The sequence below is a fragment of the Chanodichthys erythropterus genome, chromosome 22, assembly GCF_024489055.1.
Source record: "Chanodichthys erythropterus isolate Z2021 chromosome 22, ASM2448905v1, whole genome shotgun sequence".
NCBI lineage: Eukaryota > Metazoa > Chordata > Actinopteri > Cypriniformes > Xenocyprididae > Chanodichthys > Chanodichthys erythropterus.
The window spans coordinates 30,979,018-30,993,163 of record NC_090242.1 but is presented as its reverse complement, the minus strand read 5'-3'; the positions used below and the strand labels follow the sequence as shown (position 1 = coordinate 30,993,163).

The window sequence follows — 14,146 nt, the reverse complement described above, 5'->3', positions numbered from 1 at the left end:
TTTTCACCCAGGCCAAACATAGCGTTCAGCTTGTTTTAAAACTGTCTGCTTATTGGATATCATGTTCACGTGTGATTGTGTTAATATGGGAAACTTTTCAAAAGAGACAAAAGGGGCTTGCCTCTCATTTTAGGATATGGGAGCATCATGTTTTCTTTCTTAGTTTTGATAACTATAGGGCAAGCATCAACATTATTATTAAATTTGTACAAATTCAAAACCATAATAATTAAACAAGTTGTGCTATGGACATGATAGCTCAAATTATGCAGCTTGTTGGTGAATGGCATGCTGTTACTTTTTTTAATTAAAGAATTTTATGTGTTTTATCAATTAAAGAATTAAAATGTGTTCCTGGTGGACCATAATAGAAGCTAAGAAAAACAGACCTACAGTACATTAAAGGAGAACCGGAAGGATCACAATATCCTAGAGACTTAGGATGTGTTCACATATGGCAGGTTTGGTTAGGTTAAAACGAACGCTGCGATTGCTCTATTAGTGTGGTTCATTTTAGTAATGTGAACGCTGCCATCCAAACCCTGGTGCACACCAAACAAGTGGACAAACAAATGGGTCTCGGTCTGCTTCCAAATGAAATCTGTTTCATGTCAGAGGAGCTACGTTGCCCATTACAGTTTAGTACAGTCATTGGAAAATGCTGTTTCCTTGCAGCAGATCTTCGTTTGTGTGCTATTTTGAATTCTTTACACATTTTATAAACTCTTCATGAATTCTCAGCCAATCAAAGTGCCATCATACATACGTACATATAACAAGTGCATTAAGCTCAGGACACAGCTTTGTTTTGGTTCGGTACAGAGCCCCGCACATGACAGTCAGGAAAAAAAGTAAATTGTGCACACAATTTACTAATCCATTCCCTCAATTTACTAAATCATGTGCACGATTTACTATTTTGTTCCCTGAAAATCAGGGAAATCGAGGATTAATATCAAATACTTGATATTTTATGTCTTTATGTTCTGTCTTAAAAATGACAGTGTGAGTGCTAAGCAAACCAGGACTAAATGTATTATTTTCTTTTTTTCTTTTTTTTTTTGGTCTGTACCAAAAGAACCAAAAGAACCAATCTACAAGTGTGAACACACTCTTAAACAGTGTGAGTAGTGTTCACACTAAAAAATTCCAACAAGAAAAAGGACACTTCAAATATGATGCACTTATTTAACGAGGAAAAAACAAAGTGTGGAATTTTGGACATTCTATTGGTTGGACACATGCATTCAGCACCCTAGCAACTAACCAGAACACCGTAGCAACTGCATGGCAAACCCCTCTCCGAATGTCCTACAAAACGAAATAGCAACACCCTAGCAACCACCAAGATCCCCTTGGAACCGCATAGCAACTCCATTAGCAACACCCTAGCAACTATCCAGGACACCATAGCAAGCACCTAGCAATACCCAAGAAACCTCTCTGAACAGCTCGCATCGCATTACCTTAGGAACAACATAGCAACGCCTCTCCAACTGCCATAGAAACTTCACTGTAACACCCAAGCAACCACCCAGAACACCCTAGTAACTGCTTAGCAATGACCTAGCCACATCACAATGAACTAAATCCACTCAGGACACTTTAGAAACTCAAAGCAACGTTCTGGTAAAGTTTTGCACAGGCAAACACTCACATTTTCAGAAAATGTAAAAATCTGGTTCTGTGTCTAATAATGCAAATTTACAGACTCATTATTAGATCTTTTTACAACTAGCAGGCACCTATTAATGTTTTGTCAATGCTTTCTCCACATGATCATTGCACAGTTATGGACATGGATGTTGTTTACTTTTGTGGCTTGAAAAGTAAAGACCATCCATTCATTCTTTTTTCTTGATTACTGAGATATGCTTCTTGCCAGCATTTCCCTTCTGAACCTCCAAACACACACATAGAGGTATTCACATGTACACAGTTTTACATTAAATTCAAATAACCATCTATCAGTAGAGGAATGACCTAATCTTATTCCTTGCCAATAGCCTGAAACACAACTAGTGCTTGAACACAGACTTTTTGGCAAAACTCCTCCAGACCAAACAAGGAGTGCTAGACAATCTGGGTTTAAAACTCAGCAAGGGGTGGGGAGGGGGATATGGTACCTTTCCAGAAAACCCCCTTGGTTTCTTTACAAAATGTGACACAAACTGCCAGAATGTATGCATGTGCAAGAATCTAACAGGCAGTTGCGAGCGATTATTACAACAGCCCGTGAGTGTAAGTGACCAGTCATATGGAATGATACCTTTGAAGATTAAACTTTTCTCTTATTACAAGTATGACTGTCAAGATAAGGGAAACTGTACGAATGACGTTCACAGCAGCTTTAGCATGTATGATTCAAACTTCTATTGTCATATCTTCTGGACGTCATTCAGCCTAAAAGACTGTTTGAAGTACATTACAATTTATTACCTATTAAGGAGAGAAACAACTTAATTACGAAAAGGCTATTTATGTATTGGTCCCGGTTGTAAGCCTCCATTCTCAGAGGTCACATTGAGCCATAAGGATGCACCATTATTTCAAAAGTCTTCATGACTTAGCCGTCAACACCCCAGTTGGATCTAAAGGCTTTGGGGCTACAGGGGTTATTAAAATCTGTGTTGTCAACCTTCAATAATGTGTTCTAACGCACACCCATTCAGTGTTTTTCCATCACATGCATGATTTAATGTGTTCCTCAAGGACTCATTAATAACAATAGAGTGATAGCTGGAGGCTGGCCAAGTGGCCAAGCTCTCTTCCTTCTTGAATGATTGAATAATGGGTCCGGGTCTTAAATGTTACTTACACCCCTGTAGCTGGAAACAATAGATCACATAATAACCTTATCTGGAGTGATTTCTTACTGCTTTTGATTGGATAAAAAAGAAATGCTCTCTATGAGAATATCTGGCAGATGTTTCTCTTGGTGAGGTAGATGTTAAGAGAGAGAGAGAGATTTTCTCTCTCTCCCTATCCTCAAATATCTGTCTTTATTTTTTTGGCCAAGGCTTTGACTCATGCTGGCAGAAGTGGCCCAAATAAATGCACTAGCACCAGTCATTCAGGGGGGTTAGGGGTGGGGTTAGAAAAAACAGAAAAAAATCAACATAATGTACAAGACCCAAGTGTGCTAGTTTCCCTAATTACGTAGTGTTCCTTTATCCTTACTTTCTCTCTCTCTCTCTCTTTCATACTGACCCCCCCACCCCTTATCCTTCTTGTTCAAGACATGGGTGTGCAATGATTTGCTTTTGGGGGATAAAACCCACAGTTTGGGAGTGGAGAGGGATATTACAGAGCAGGATGGCCCGAAGTAAGGTACCTCTGCTCTTGCATGGATTTCTCCTGCTGGTTCTGTGTAGACCCTCCCTTCAAGGAGGTAAGGTGTCTTCAAACTCATTTGGCTTTTTCTATCTTATTGTATTTCAGGTGTACTGCAGTTATGTCAATAGCATCACACTCTCTCATGGATGCAGTTATTTTGCATTTTATTATCTGTATTCTGAATGTTGAATGAAAAGTAAGCAAGCAGTATCAAAAATCCTTTACTGAGGGACTGCTGTGGTGTATTGTTGCAGGATGGTTTATTGTGTAATAAAATTTGATCTTTTAATCGTAATTAAACTTTATGGTGATGAGGCAACATTGCCAACTTGTGATTTAGTAAAGCTACAAGCTGTTTATTAAATTAAGATGATATAGCAATTATTTTATAGAATTGTTGATTTTATAATACATTTATATTTTTGCATTATGTAGTGTTTAAACTTAATAGTAGTGATATATGTAGCATGTGAAACAATGTATTTTTCCATGTAATTTTCAATTTAAATTAATACAATTACAAATAGTACTACATAAAAGATGGATTCTTCTAAACAATTTTTTAAGGATTTTAAGTAACTTTTGGTTTTTGGATAAAACAAGGTTTCCCACCTGACATCTTTTACTCATATAGAAGGAAAGATCTGAGAAAGTTCTAGTCCAGATCATTACATCATACACTAACAACCTGCAAACTTTTCCCAGTAGGTTTGTAGAACAGAGGACTTCGGCTTTTTAGTTCTAAGCTCTTGGATAAGGTCATGTATAGGACGTTGTTCTTTATATAAATCACATCCATTCTCTGTTCCCTTATGCCTCCAAATCTTAAACAGCAAGGAAAGAGGACACAAAAACTCATGTGGTAATGTATTCAGTGCTGTTTGAGGCTTCACATAAAAGACTAGATGTGGAGGTTAGTTAGAACCCCTTGGGTATGTGGCATCATCACTGAGTAAAGGACAAGAATGGTCCTCATAAACTGGTAATGCGTTGCAGGAGTGAGATCCTAATATGCATCGTCTGACATAACAATCAAATAAAAAATATATGGGTTTGCAGTGCAGTGATATTCGCATCAGATTTGGTCATTTCTACTAATAACGTTTCTGAAAATATTCTCTTTATTCCCCTTTTATCAATTTCTGCCTTTCTTTGTAGTTTGCCAAGTCAAACTAACAAATAAATGCTTCCTTATGCCTCCATCTGGCAAGCTATCTGCATAGGACATATTAATAAAGATATTTATTAATGTTCTCTTTCTCTCTCAGGAATCTACATACCAGCTGGTGCAGGGGGAGGAGCAGGAGCTGGATTAGGGGCTGGTGTTGGAACTGGAGCTGGACTTGGAACCGGAACTGGTCCAGGAGGTGGATTTGGTCCTGGAATCGGAGGTGTTGGGCCAGGAGTTGGTCCTGGAGGAGTTGGAACAGGGTTAGGCCTAGGTGCTGGCCCTGGTGGACTTGGAACAGGGCCAAGAACTGGCATCAGACCTGGAACTGGTGAGGGTTTACATTTATTCTTAAACATTTCATGTGCAATTAGTGTCTATAGTTTCCATATCAAAATTTCTGTGTAAAATAACAGTAATGTGCTGGCAGTCGCCAGCAATCTACTGGAATTCTACGGTATGAATACTGTGAAATTGCTTTACAGCTTATTACCATAAAAACAACAAACAGTATTTTCCAGTATTTTTTCCATTAAAATACTGGCAGCAGAGTCGCCAGCAATCTACTGTCATTATACGGTATTAATACTGTGAAATTGCTTTACAGCCATTTACTGTAAAAAAAAAAAAAAAAAAATACATGCAGTACATTTCTGTGATTTATTTCAATTTACAATTCACTCTAAATAATGGTGAGGTAAAAACAACCCAATTTGAGTTATTTTGGCAACACAGCTGAGCTGATTCCAAAATAAGTTGGAAATTAAAATCACAAAGGAAATTACTACAGTGAAAAACAGGGAACAGCAATAGACTAATAAAAAGGTTAATATTTATTTATAAGCAAGTACACCCAAAATGGGCAAACATAGTACAAGCAACATGAACATTTGTAAGAAAAATTGCAAAAAAGAATTGGCCTACAAACTCAAAAACTCAGTTAACTTAATACAGTTAAACGAGAGGGGACCTTTTTGCAGTTTTCCTCCTTCTTTTGTATTTAATTATGAGGTTCAAATACTTCATTTTGGTGACCTTTTATGCACTAATTTGTCTGCTGGTATCTTAACGAGCACGCTTTTTGATGCACCTAAAATATTTACTGCATTGTTGTCAAATTGCTTCCTCACCACCTTTGTCAGTCCATACACAGTTCATAAGTTGAAAGACCATACTAACAACAGAATAGATTTAATGAACTTTACTGAAATATTAATAATTCTTTTCATCATCATTTCTTGACTCTCTGTCAATGCCTCTTTACTTGTTGCAAGTTCACTCAACTAGTACATACTCGTGACGTCATCCTCACACTATCAGTAAATCGGTGCAAAATAAACTCATAACAGTTAAATAAAGGATAACATGACACGCATAAAAAACATTCGGCATCACCAGCAAGCACCTTTATGAGCTCAGAACGGATCATTAACGCTACAGACATAACACTCTCACATAAGCATCGTAAATCAATTAATATACTAATCATTCCAGATAATTTACCTCAAGCGGTTTGCTTTGAAGTTCTCAGAGTCAGAGGAATAAGACGCGCACCGAAGGAGAAGCATTTCCATTGGCTCCAGTCTGCCGGTTTTGGCCAATCACAAAAGTCGACATTGCACAGCCAATATCACTGAATATCCTACTATGGCTGTTTCTCAATTTATTTATTTATTTTTTTTATTTTTTTAATTATTATTATATTGTAGACTATTGAGTGGGTAAAATATAGAAATCCTTTTAATAAATAAATAAATAAAACTAAAACCCCTCTCCCCATCATTCAGAGGCGATGCTTCTTCATCACCGTTGCTTTGAAAAGTGTATTGCCAGAACTCTCTCTGAACTGCACGCGCGAAAGACACACACGGCCAGCTACAATAATGTATCATAATAATTTGAAACAGCAACCATTGATCAAAACAATAATGACAATAATCACATTTAAACAAAAAACGACTTAAATTCTGGACCTTTGGCAGTGAGGGGGATTCGTTCGAAGAACACGCTCCTTGCTGTCATAAGCGCCGCGAACACAAGTTAGTTTCAGGCGCCGCTTTCAGTTTCAGCTCTTCCTACTCAGCACAGTTAACGTACAGGTCCAGTTTAAAAACAATGCGCTCCTCGCTGCAGTCAGTTTCAAAGTTCCTTAGGGATTCGAAGCATCATAAGTGCCGCGAACACGAACAAATTTGATTCAGCCGCCGCCTTTTCAGCTTTAGTTCTTCCCGCTCATCACCCTCGGTCCAGGTTTAAAAGAACGCGCTTGCTGCAGTCTGTTTAAAAGTTCCCTTTCCTTTACGCTTCAATTAGTTATATTTTCCACATATATTCCTGTAATGAGTGCCGCGAACACGGATAGGAAGCTCAAATTCAAACTCCTGTGAAACACCCATTCAGCGACATATGTAAGTACTACAGTATTATTTCAAAAATGCATCAGCCCACAATGCACTGCTTACTACAGTACAAAACCGTAATGCATAAATAAAGTGGATTACTGTTGAAAATGGGCTGTAAATTAACAGTAGTTCCTTACCGTGAAAAATTATGCCCATAATGCATTGTTTTCTACAGCACATTACTGTTTTAATGGAAAACAGTATGTTAGTGTCAGAATTTGGCCGTTTCTTTTTTTACTGCAATTTTTTACTGTGAGTGCTATAACAATCCTTAATAAATAAGGAACTAATACATTATGTATATATATATATATATATATATATATATATATATATATATATATATATATATATATATATATTATAATTTATAATTCTATATGGGGGGGGGGGGGGCAAGGTGTTGGACTGGATTCTGGAGGTCTTGGGGCAGTTGGGCCTGGTACAGGAGGGCTTGGTACTGGTGGATTAGGCACTGGAGGACTCGGAACAGGTTGCTGAATTTTTTATTATTAACTTTTATTTATTTTTTATTAAGTGTATTATTTTTTGTGATTAACATACTAAACAATTTAAGGACATAAAAATTACCTATATATGTAAAAAAACAATCTGATGTTTTTTTTCACAGGGCCATTTGTCAAGCCACCTAAAACAGGTGTGATATAATGCATGCTACAATTTTGGATTAATGTTAGTAATAAAGATTGGCAGTGGCATTGACTTTACATCAGATGAGAAGTTCATTGTGTCAACACAGGAGGATATCTACCAGGAATTGGACCAGGTGGTACAGGTGTTGGTCCTGGAGCTGGATCACTTGCACCTGGAGGAGTTGGTCCTGCTGGTATTGGACCAGGAGGCATTGGACCTGGCGGCATAGGTCCTGGCATTGGAGCCGTGGGAACTAGACCAGGAGGTGTCATACCTGGAGGCGCTGGTGCTGGAGGCCTTGGAGCAGGTATTATTTCTTATAGTATAATTTTACTAATAAGCAATCAAACCTAACTCAACTCTTTCTGTTCTGCTAGTATTTGTGGGATTGTAGAATAACTCAATGTACCCGAGCCAAATAATACTGGAAACGTCATATTTGTTGGGTAGGGTGGTAGATTGAGATTGATCTCTTTCTGGAAAGCACTTTTATTCTTTCATCTTATATTTTGTAGGTGTAGGTGCTGGTGGCAAACCCCCTAAACCTGGTGAGTGAGAGAAAAACTGCAAGTGCTCACATATGTTTGCAATTTTAACTACATACATTAAATTAAGCAAATAATGTATTGGTTTCATTGACGTTTGCACGAGTCTTGCTTCACACAAACAGGTTATGGGGGTATTCCAGGGACTCTTGGAGCTGGAAGTCTTGGTGGTGCTGGTGGTCTTGGAGGCCTTGGACTGAGGCCAGGGGGTGCTGGCCTTGGAGGTTTATTACCTGGTGGCTTTGGTGCTGGTCCAGGGGCTGGTGGCACTGGCACAGGATTACCTGGACAAGGTAGAGAAACTCCACTGTACTTCACAAAGTTAAACTTTAAGTTAAACAATCTTTTATGGTGATGTTTCTTAAAATTATTTGAATGAATTGAATTCTTCCTCAGGAGTTGGTTTGGGCACTGGTGTGGGAGGGTTTGGCCCTGGTGGAGTTGGTCCAGGAGGTGCTGGAAGAGGTTAGAAAATTAATAAAACTAAATGTTTCTAACTATGTATGGATATTTAAAAGCATAATCCCCAAATATTCGGTTTAGTGCAGTTTTTTTTTTTTTTTCATTTCCTGCTTCTAGGTGTTGGAGGAAAACCCCCCAAAACAGGTTAGTGATCTGTAAGATGCAAAAAAGATTTCATCTTCACTGAAGAATTTAAGGTAGATTCACTCCATATATATACATTATTTACAGGTTATGGAGGCCTTGGTGGCATTGGACAAAGTGGCATTTTTCCTGGTGGAGTTGGACCAGGTGGCATTAGTCCTGGTAAGACATCTTTATTATTAATAGTAGACAATAGTTACTGCCTTTATACTGATTCTTTTCATAATAATATTTGATTAAAATAAGTAATTTTGCATTGTCACAGGAGCAGGCAGAAATCCTGGGAAAACGGGTATGATGCAAATAAAAAGTATTTTGCAACTACAACAAAAACACTGTGCAATCACATTTCAAATCCATGTGTTGTTTTCGCTGTGAACATCACTATTACTTATTAATTCTTATAGCTACTGCATGAAATATCTTTCATTTGAAAGCAGATATTTTGAAACAAATTTACTTCTGATGGTCTAAATTTAGGTTATGGTGGGCCTGGGGGTTTTGGTGGTGGACCGTTTGGAACAGGAAGTCTTGGACCACTTACACCTGGAGGTGCTGGAACAGGCTATCCATCAGGTGGTAAGGATACACTTTCCTTCCTCCTAGGTTGTAGACATAAAATAAAGAACATTTTTACTGCAGTTATGAAACACTAGGATAAAATATTACAATAAAAACTAAGACCATAATTTTAAAAACAAACAAATCTAGCAGTGAACTTATAATACTCTAAATAAGATTCATCAAAACAAGACTTTAAACATTAAACACTTAAAACATAGGAATACATTTAAAGATGATCAGTGTAGAGTGATCATATTTTTGGGGGGTTAAAATGAAAAAAGCATGATGCTTTGTTGCTTAAAAATTGAATTTGTTTTTAGGCAGCTATGGTGGATATGGTGGGCCTGGAGGTCTTTATCCTGGAGCTGGAACAGCTGGCCAGAAGCCACCAAAACCAGGTAAAACTAGATCTATGGACATGATTATTGGCTTTAAAAAAGCGTGTGATACTTTGTTACTTGTGGTAGGACACAAATCTTGATTAAATCATTAAGTCACTGTTTTACACCACAGCAAAAAATGTCTTCTTGGCAAAAGAATCTAGTTAATTTTTAAAACACATTTAAAAAACAACAAGAACAACAAAAAAACACTTAAACTGCTTGATCCTTCTGAAACAGGAATTGGACCTGGTGGTGCAGGAATTGGTCCAGGCGGTGCAGGATTTGGACCTGGTGGTACAGGAGTTCGGCCTGGAGGTGTAGGAATTGGACCGGGGGGTGTAGGAATTGGTCCAGGTGGGACAGGAATTGGACCAGGTGGGACAGGAATTGGACAAGGTGGCACAGGAGTTGGTCCTGGAGGTGTAGGAATTGGACCTAGTGGCACTGGAAATCGAATTGAAGGAGCAGGAGTTGCGCCTGGTGGAGGTTAGTTTTGAGGGGCATAATTGTTATGCTACTTCTTTATTTATGAAAGTATCATAATAAACTGTTTGCAACTTTATTATGGCTCCTAGCACCTTTTCTTCCCCAAACTGGATTACCTGGAACTGGGACAGGCACTGGAGGCAAAGTCGGAAAGACTGGGAAGGCACCGGTGCCAGGTAATTGGCATCTATTGATAGAGCTCCCCCATTTTTTTAATAGTTTTAACAATTCTTTGATAAGAAAGCATTGTTTTATATTTTCTTTTTTTTTCTGCATTCAAACAAGGTGTTGGGATCCCTGGGTTATACCAAGGAGGTATTGTTCCTGGACAAGGTGAGTGACTTAAATATTTGACAGGTACAAGATTTTCCAGTGTTTGTAGAATATTCACACAGGTATAACAAATCTGCATTTTTGTTTTATGTAAAGGCTTTGGCGGTAGAGGCATTCTGCCAGGTGTAGCCACAGGATCTCAAACTGGTAAGCTTTATATAGTTTATACTTTATTTATAGCTTTATAATTTTTATCCAACAATGAAAATGTGGTAACATTTTATAATACGGGTGCACTAATATACATTAATTCATACTTTACTAATGCACGGATAATCATGTGTTAATGTATGACTCGTGAAGAACTAAACCATTAATTAATGATTACTGCATCAGCAACTAATAAAGTTTCTGTATGATTAATAGATTAAGTGATATATGAATTGTTATTAATTAAATGTGTCATAATGTATTAATTCCTTAATAGTGCTTTCTGAAGATTATTTCTGAAGATCTATTTTTTTGTTTATAGGGCAGCTTGGTCAAGGTGCAGTTGGAGCCAATGGTAAATTAAATTACTGACAGAACAATTCTTCCAATAAGGTATGAAAACTACTTATAACAGAGATCACTTCTCTTTTCTCTTGCAGGAGGCCGTGGAGGTTTTGGTCAACAAATACCAGGCGTGTTCGGTGGATATCCTCTTATATCACCTAAGTCTGGAGGTAGTAGGCATTTAAAAATCTGTCCATTTATCCATTGAAGTTATTAATCAACCATCGTGCACTATACTTGTCAGACAATTAAATTACCTTCTTATTTAAAAAAAAAATGTGTATATATATATATATATATATATATATATATATATATATATATATATATATATATATATATATATATATATATATATATATATATAAAATAGTTTTAGAGTATTTATAGAAATGTACTTTCTTACTTGATTCAAGGCACAAGCGCTGCAAAGTCTCAGGCTAAAGCTGCCAAGTATGGTAAGTTATATATCAAGGCAATATATCAGTATATGTCAAAAGCACATGCTTGATATTTTTGACTCTCCTTTCAGGGGCTGGTGGTGTTCCTGGTCTAGGTGGTGGATTTGGTGTGGGAGGTGTACCTGGTGCAGGAGGTCTCCCAGGAATAGGCGGTGTTCCAGGTGCAGCTGGTATACCAGGCATTGGTGGTGTTCCTGGTCTAGGTGGTGGGCTTGGTGTAGGAGGTGTACCTGGTGCAGGTGGAGTCATCCCTGGAACTGGTGGTGCAACTCCTGGTGTTCTATATCCGGGAGCTGGTGGTGTTTATCCTGGAGGTAAATTTAGGGTTTATTATAAATAGACTGAAATATTTAGAGATTATCTAAAATAGTGAAAATTGCTCAAGTATTATAATATCAATGAATTGTCTCTCATTAGGAGCTGGGGCAAAAGCTCGGAAATATGGTAAGAAAACCTTTAGATTCTCATTTTATTCAATCACCTGACTGACAACGTTCTCTTTCATGAAAAAGGATAGGTGTAAAGAAATGACAGCAGAAGTGTGAAACCAAATCTTAAAATCTTATGCCTTCTGAAAATTATTATCAGTTACTTAATAAAGTATACATGAAAAATGAAGAGCTGATTTTGCTGGTTCGAGATTTATCAAGCAGCATGTTTGCTCTTGGCAACAGAGGATCATCTTAATTTCTATTCATTTTGGATTGTCTATTTTCCAGCTTCAGGGATAGGAACTGGTGGACTTCCTGGTTCTGGTTTGGGAGTGGCTGGTCTTGGAGCGGGAGGACTTCCTGGTTCTGGTTTGGGAGTGGGTGGTCTTGGAGCGGGAGGACTTCCTGGTTCTGGCTTGGGAGTGGGTGGCCTTGGAGTTGGAGGAGTTCCTAGTTCTGGTTTGGGAGTGGGCGGCATTGGAACTGGTTTGGGTGGTCCTGGTGGACCCCTTGGTTCTGGTTTAGGAGCTGGTGGACTCCCCGGACCTGGAGTTGGTCCTGAAGGTATCTTGAAAATAATAATATTAGTTGAAAATGACTTTGATTTGTACTTAAAGTCCATATTATCATTAAAAGCACAACAATGTCTACTATTCTGCCATGTTTTAGGATATGCTGCGGCCAAAGCAAGAAAATATGGTATGACTTTACATTCTGCATTTTGCAATGTCATAGATCTATTGAAAGGAAATTCACTGTGTCCATAAATTTATATTTTTGCCTTAGCAACTCTTACTTGAAAATTACAGGCTGGTGTGTTTAAACAGGGTTAGGTCTGAACTCAGGAAGGTAGCTCCCCAGGAACGAGGTTGGCTACACCTGCCCTAGCTTTTCACAGAATGTATGAGAGATTATTCATCATGGTTGAATGCTATACACATTTGTTAAGTATTATGTATGCAATGAGTTTCCCCATCCTTATTGTAGGAGGTCAGTTAAAATTTCAGACTTAAGTCTTGGCTTTATTCTTTGGCTTAAAAAGGAAAATATTATTAATGTCCCTCTTAATTATTTAGTACATATTGTATACCCTACATCAAGGCTCCTCAACTAGTGTGCCACAGGCCAAATCCGATCATAATTTTTTATTAAGTCCTCTGTTTTAGTTCAAATTACTGTATATCTGTACTCTCCCCCAAAAAATCAGACTTTATGATTTTATTTCATATATAGGTTGTGAGATTCTACTACAGTCATAGAAACCATAAGAAAGGAAAGACATTAATATTCATAGATAAATTCTTTGTAGCTCAACTTGGACGTCAGGGTGGGACTTTGGGTACTGGAGGATTACCAGGTGGAGCAGGCGGTGTGTCTGGTGTTGGACTTGGTGGAGTACCTGGTGGAGGTATTGGGACTGGTGGACTTGGAACTGGTGGGCTACCTGGAGGTGGACTTGGTGGATTACCTGGTGGAGGAGCTGGTGGTGGAGTTAGTGGTCTTTCTAGCGGTGGTTCTGGAGGACTTCCTGGCTCTGGAACTGGTACCAAATGATACCATTTTATTGTATGATTTTTTTATAAAGTTTTGAGTTCATTTTTAATATTACATACTCTGATGCTTTGCAGGATATGCAGAGGCAAAAGCTCGTAAATATGGTAAAACAACAGTTAATTTAATCCTTCAACATACTGTTAAAGGAATTATGATGGTTTTATTGATAGCATTTATTATCCAAACTTTATGGTAGCTTACAACCTGATATATTATTTTTGCTTTTCTAGGTCTACTTGGTGGAGGTGCTGGTTTAGGCCCAGGCACTGGATTAGCTGCAGGTATTCCAGGAAGATTACCAGGTACTGGTGTCGGACCAGGTGGGGCAGGGAGTATACCAGGAACTGGAGTTGGACAAGGAGGCATCCCTGGTGTGGGTTACGGTCCAGGAAGTGTACCCGGTGGTGGTGGTTTTGGACCTGGGAGTGTTCCTGGAAGTGCATTTGGACCTGGAGGTAAATTGGTATTTGCAGTTATTTAAAATGTAAGTCTAAATAGTTTTGAAAGTACTAAGTCTTGGAAATCTAAAATGAGTACACTGTGTAAAAAAACACTAGAAAATCGGAAAAGGAAATGGTAATTTATTCCCATGTGTTGCACTAGTATTTTTTTTTTTAAAGAGAGAAAGAGAAAGGGGAAGAGTGTTACTAACCACCAGACTTGACTGAGGGTACAATTGATAGCCCATAGTCAATGCTGTATTTGCCCCTAAACAATGTCTTACCACA

The 14,146-nt window shown here is 38.1% G+C and overlaps 1 protein-coding gene across 1 annotated transcript in view; it reads left to right on the top strand.

The window, feature by feature from the left end:
• The first annotated feature begins 3,315 nt into the window (after positions 1-3,315).
• Positions 3,316-14,146, top strand: part of elnb (elastin b) — a 34,449-nt gene continuing 23,618 nt past the window's right edge. The window contains exons 1-27 of the mRNA XM_067375424.1: positions 3,316-3,391; positions 4,605-4,835; positions 7,307-7,399; positions 7,538-7,564; positions 7,667-7,867; positions 8,076-8,108; positions 8,231-8,398; positions 8,502-8,570; positions 8,685-8,711; positions 8,799-8,873; positions 8,977-9,003; positions 9,192-9,290; positions 9,596-9,673; positions 9,896-10,144; positions 10,234-10,320; positions 10,430-10,477; positions 10,574-10,624; positions 10,950-10,982; positions 11,068-11,142; positions 11,389-11,430; positions 11,505-11,747; positions 11,851-11,877; positions 12,153-12,428; positions 12,534-12,563; positions 13,174-13,407; positions 13,493-13,522; positions 13,649-13,873. Of these exons, the coding sequence (XP_067231525.1) occupies positions 3,316-3,391; positions 4,605-4,835; positions 7,307-7,399; positions 7,538-7,564; positions 7,667-7,867; positions 8,076-8,108; positions 8,231-8,398; positions 8,502-8,570; positions 8,685-8,711; positions 8,799-8,873; positions 8,977-9,003; positions 9,192-9,290; positions 9,596-9,673; positions 9,896-10,144; positions 10,234-10,320; positions 10,430-10,477; positions 10,574-10,624; positions 10,950-10,982; positions 11,068-11,142; positions 11,389-11,430; positions 11,505-11,747; positions 11,851-11,877; positions 12,153-12,428; positions 12,534-12,563; positions 13,174-13,407; positions 13,493-13,522; positions 13,649-13,873 (2,854 nt within the window). The remainder of the gene's footprint in view (positions 3,392-4,604; positions 4,836-7,306; positions 7,400-7,537; positions 7,565-7,666; positions 7,868-8,075; positions 8,109-8,230; positions 8,399-8,501; positions 8,571-8,684; positions 8,712-8,798; positions 8,874-8,976; positions 9,004-9,191; positions 9,291-9,595; positions 9,674-9,895; positions 10,145-10,233; positions 10,321-10,429; positions 10,478-10,573; positions 10,625-10,949; positions 10,983-11,067; positions 11,143-11,388; positions 11,431-11,504; positions 11,748-11,850; positions 11,878-12,152; positions 12,429-12,533; positions 12,564-13,173; positions 13,408-13,492; positions 13,523-13,648; positions 13,874-14,146) is intronic.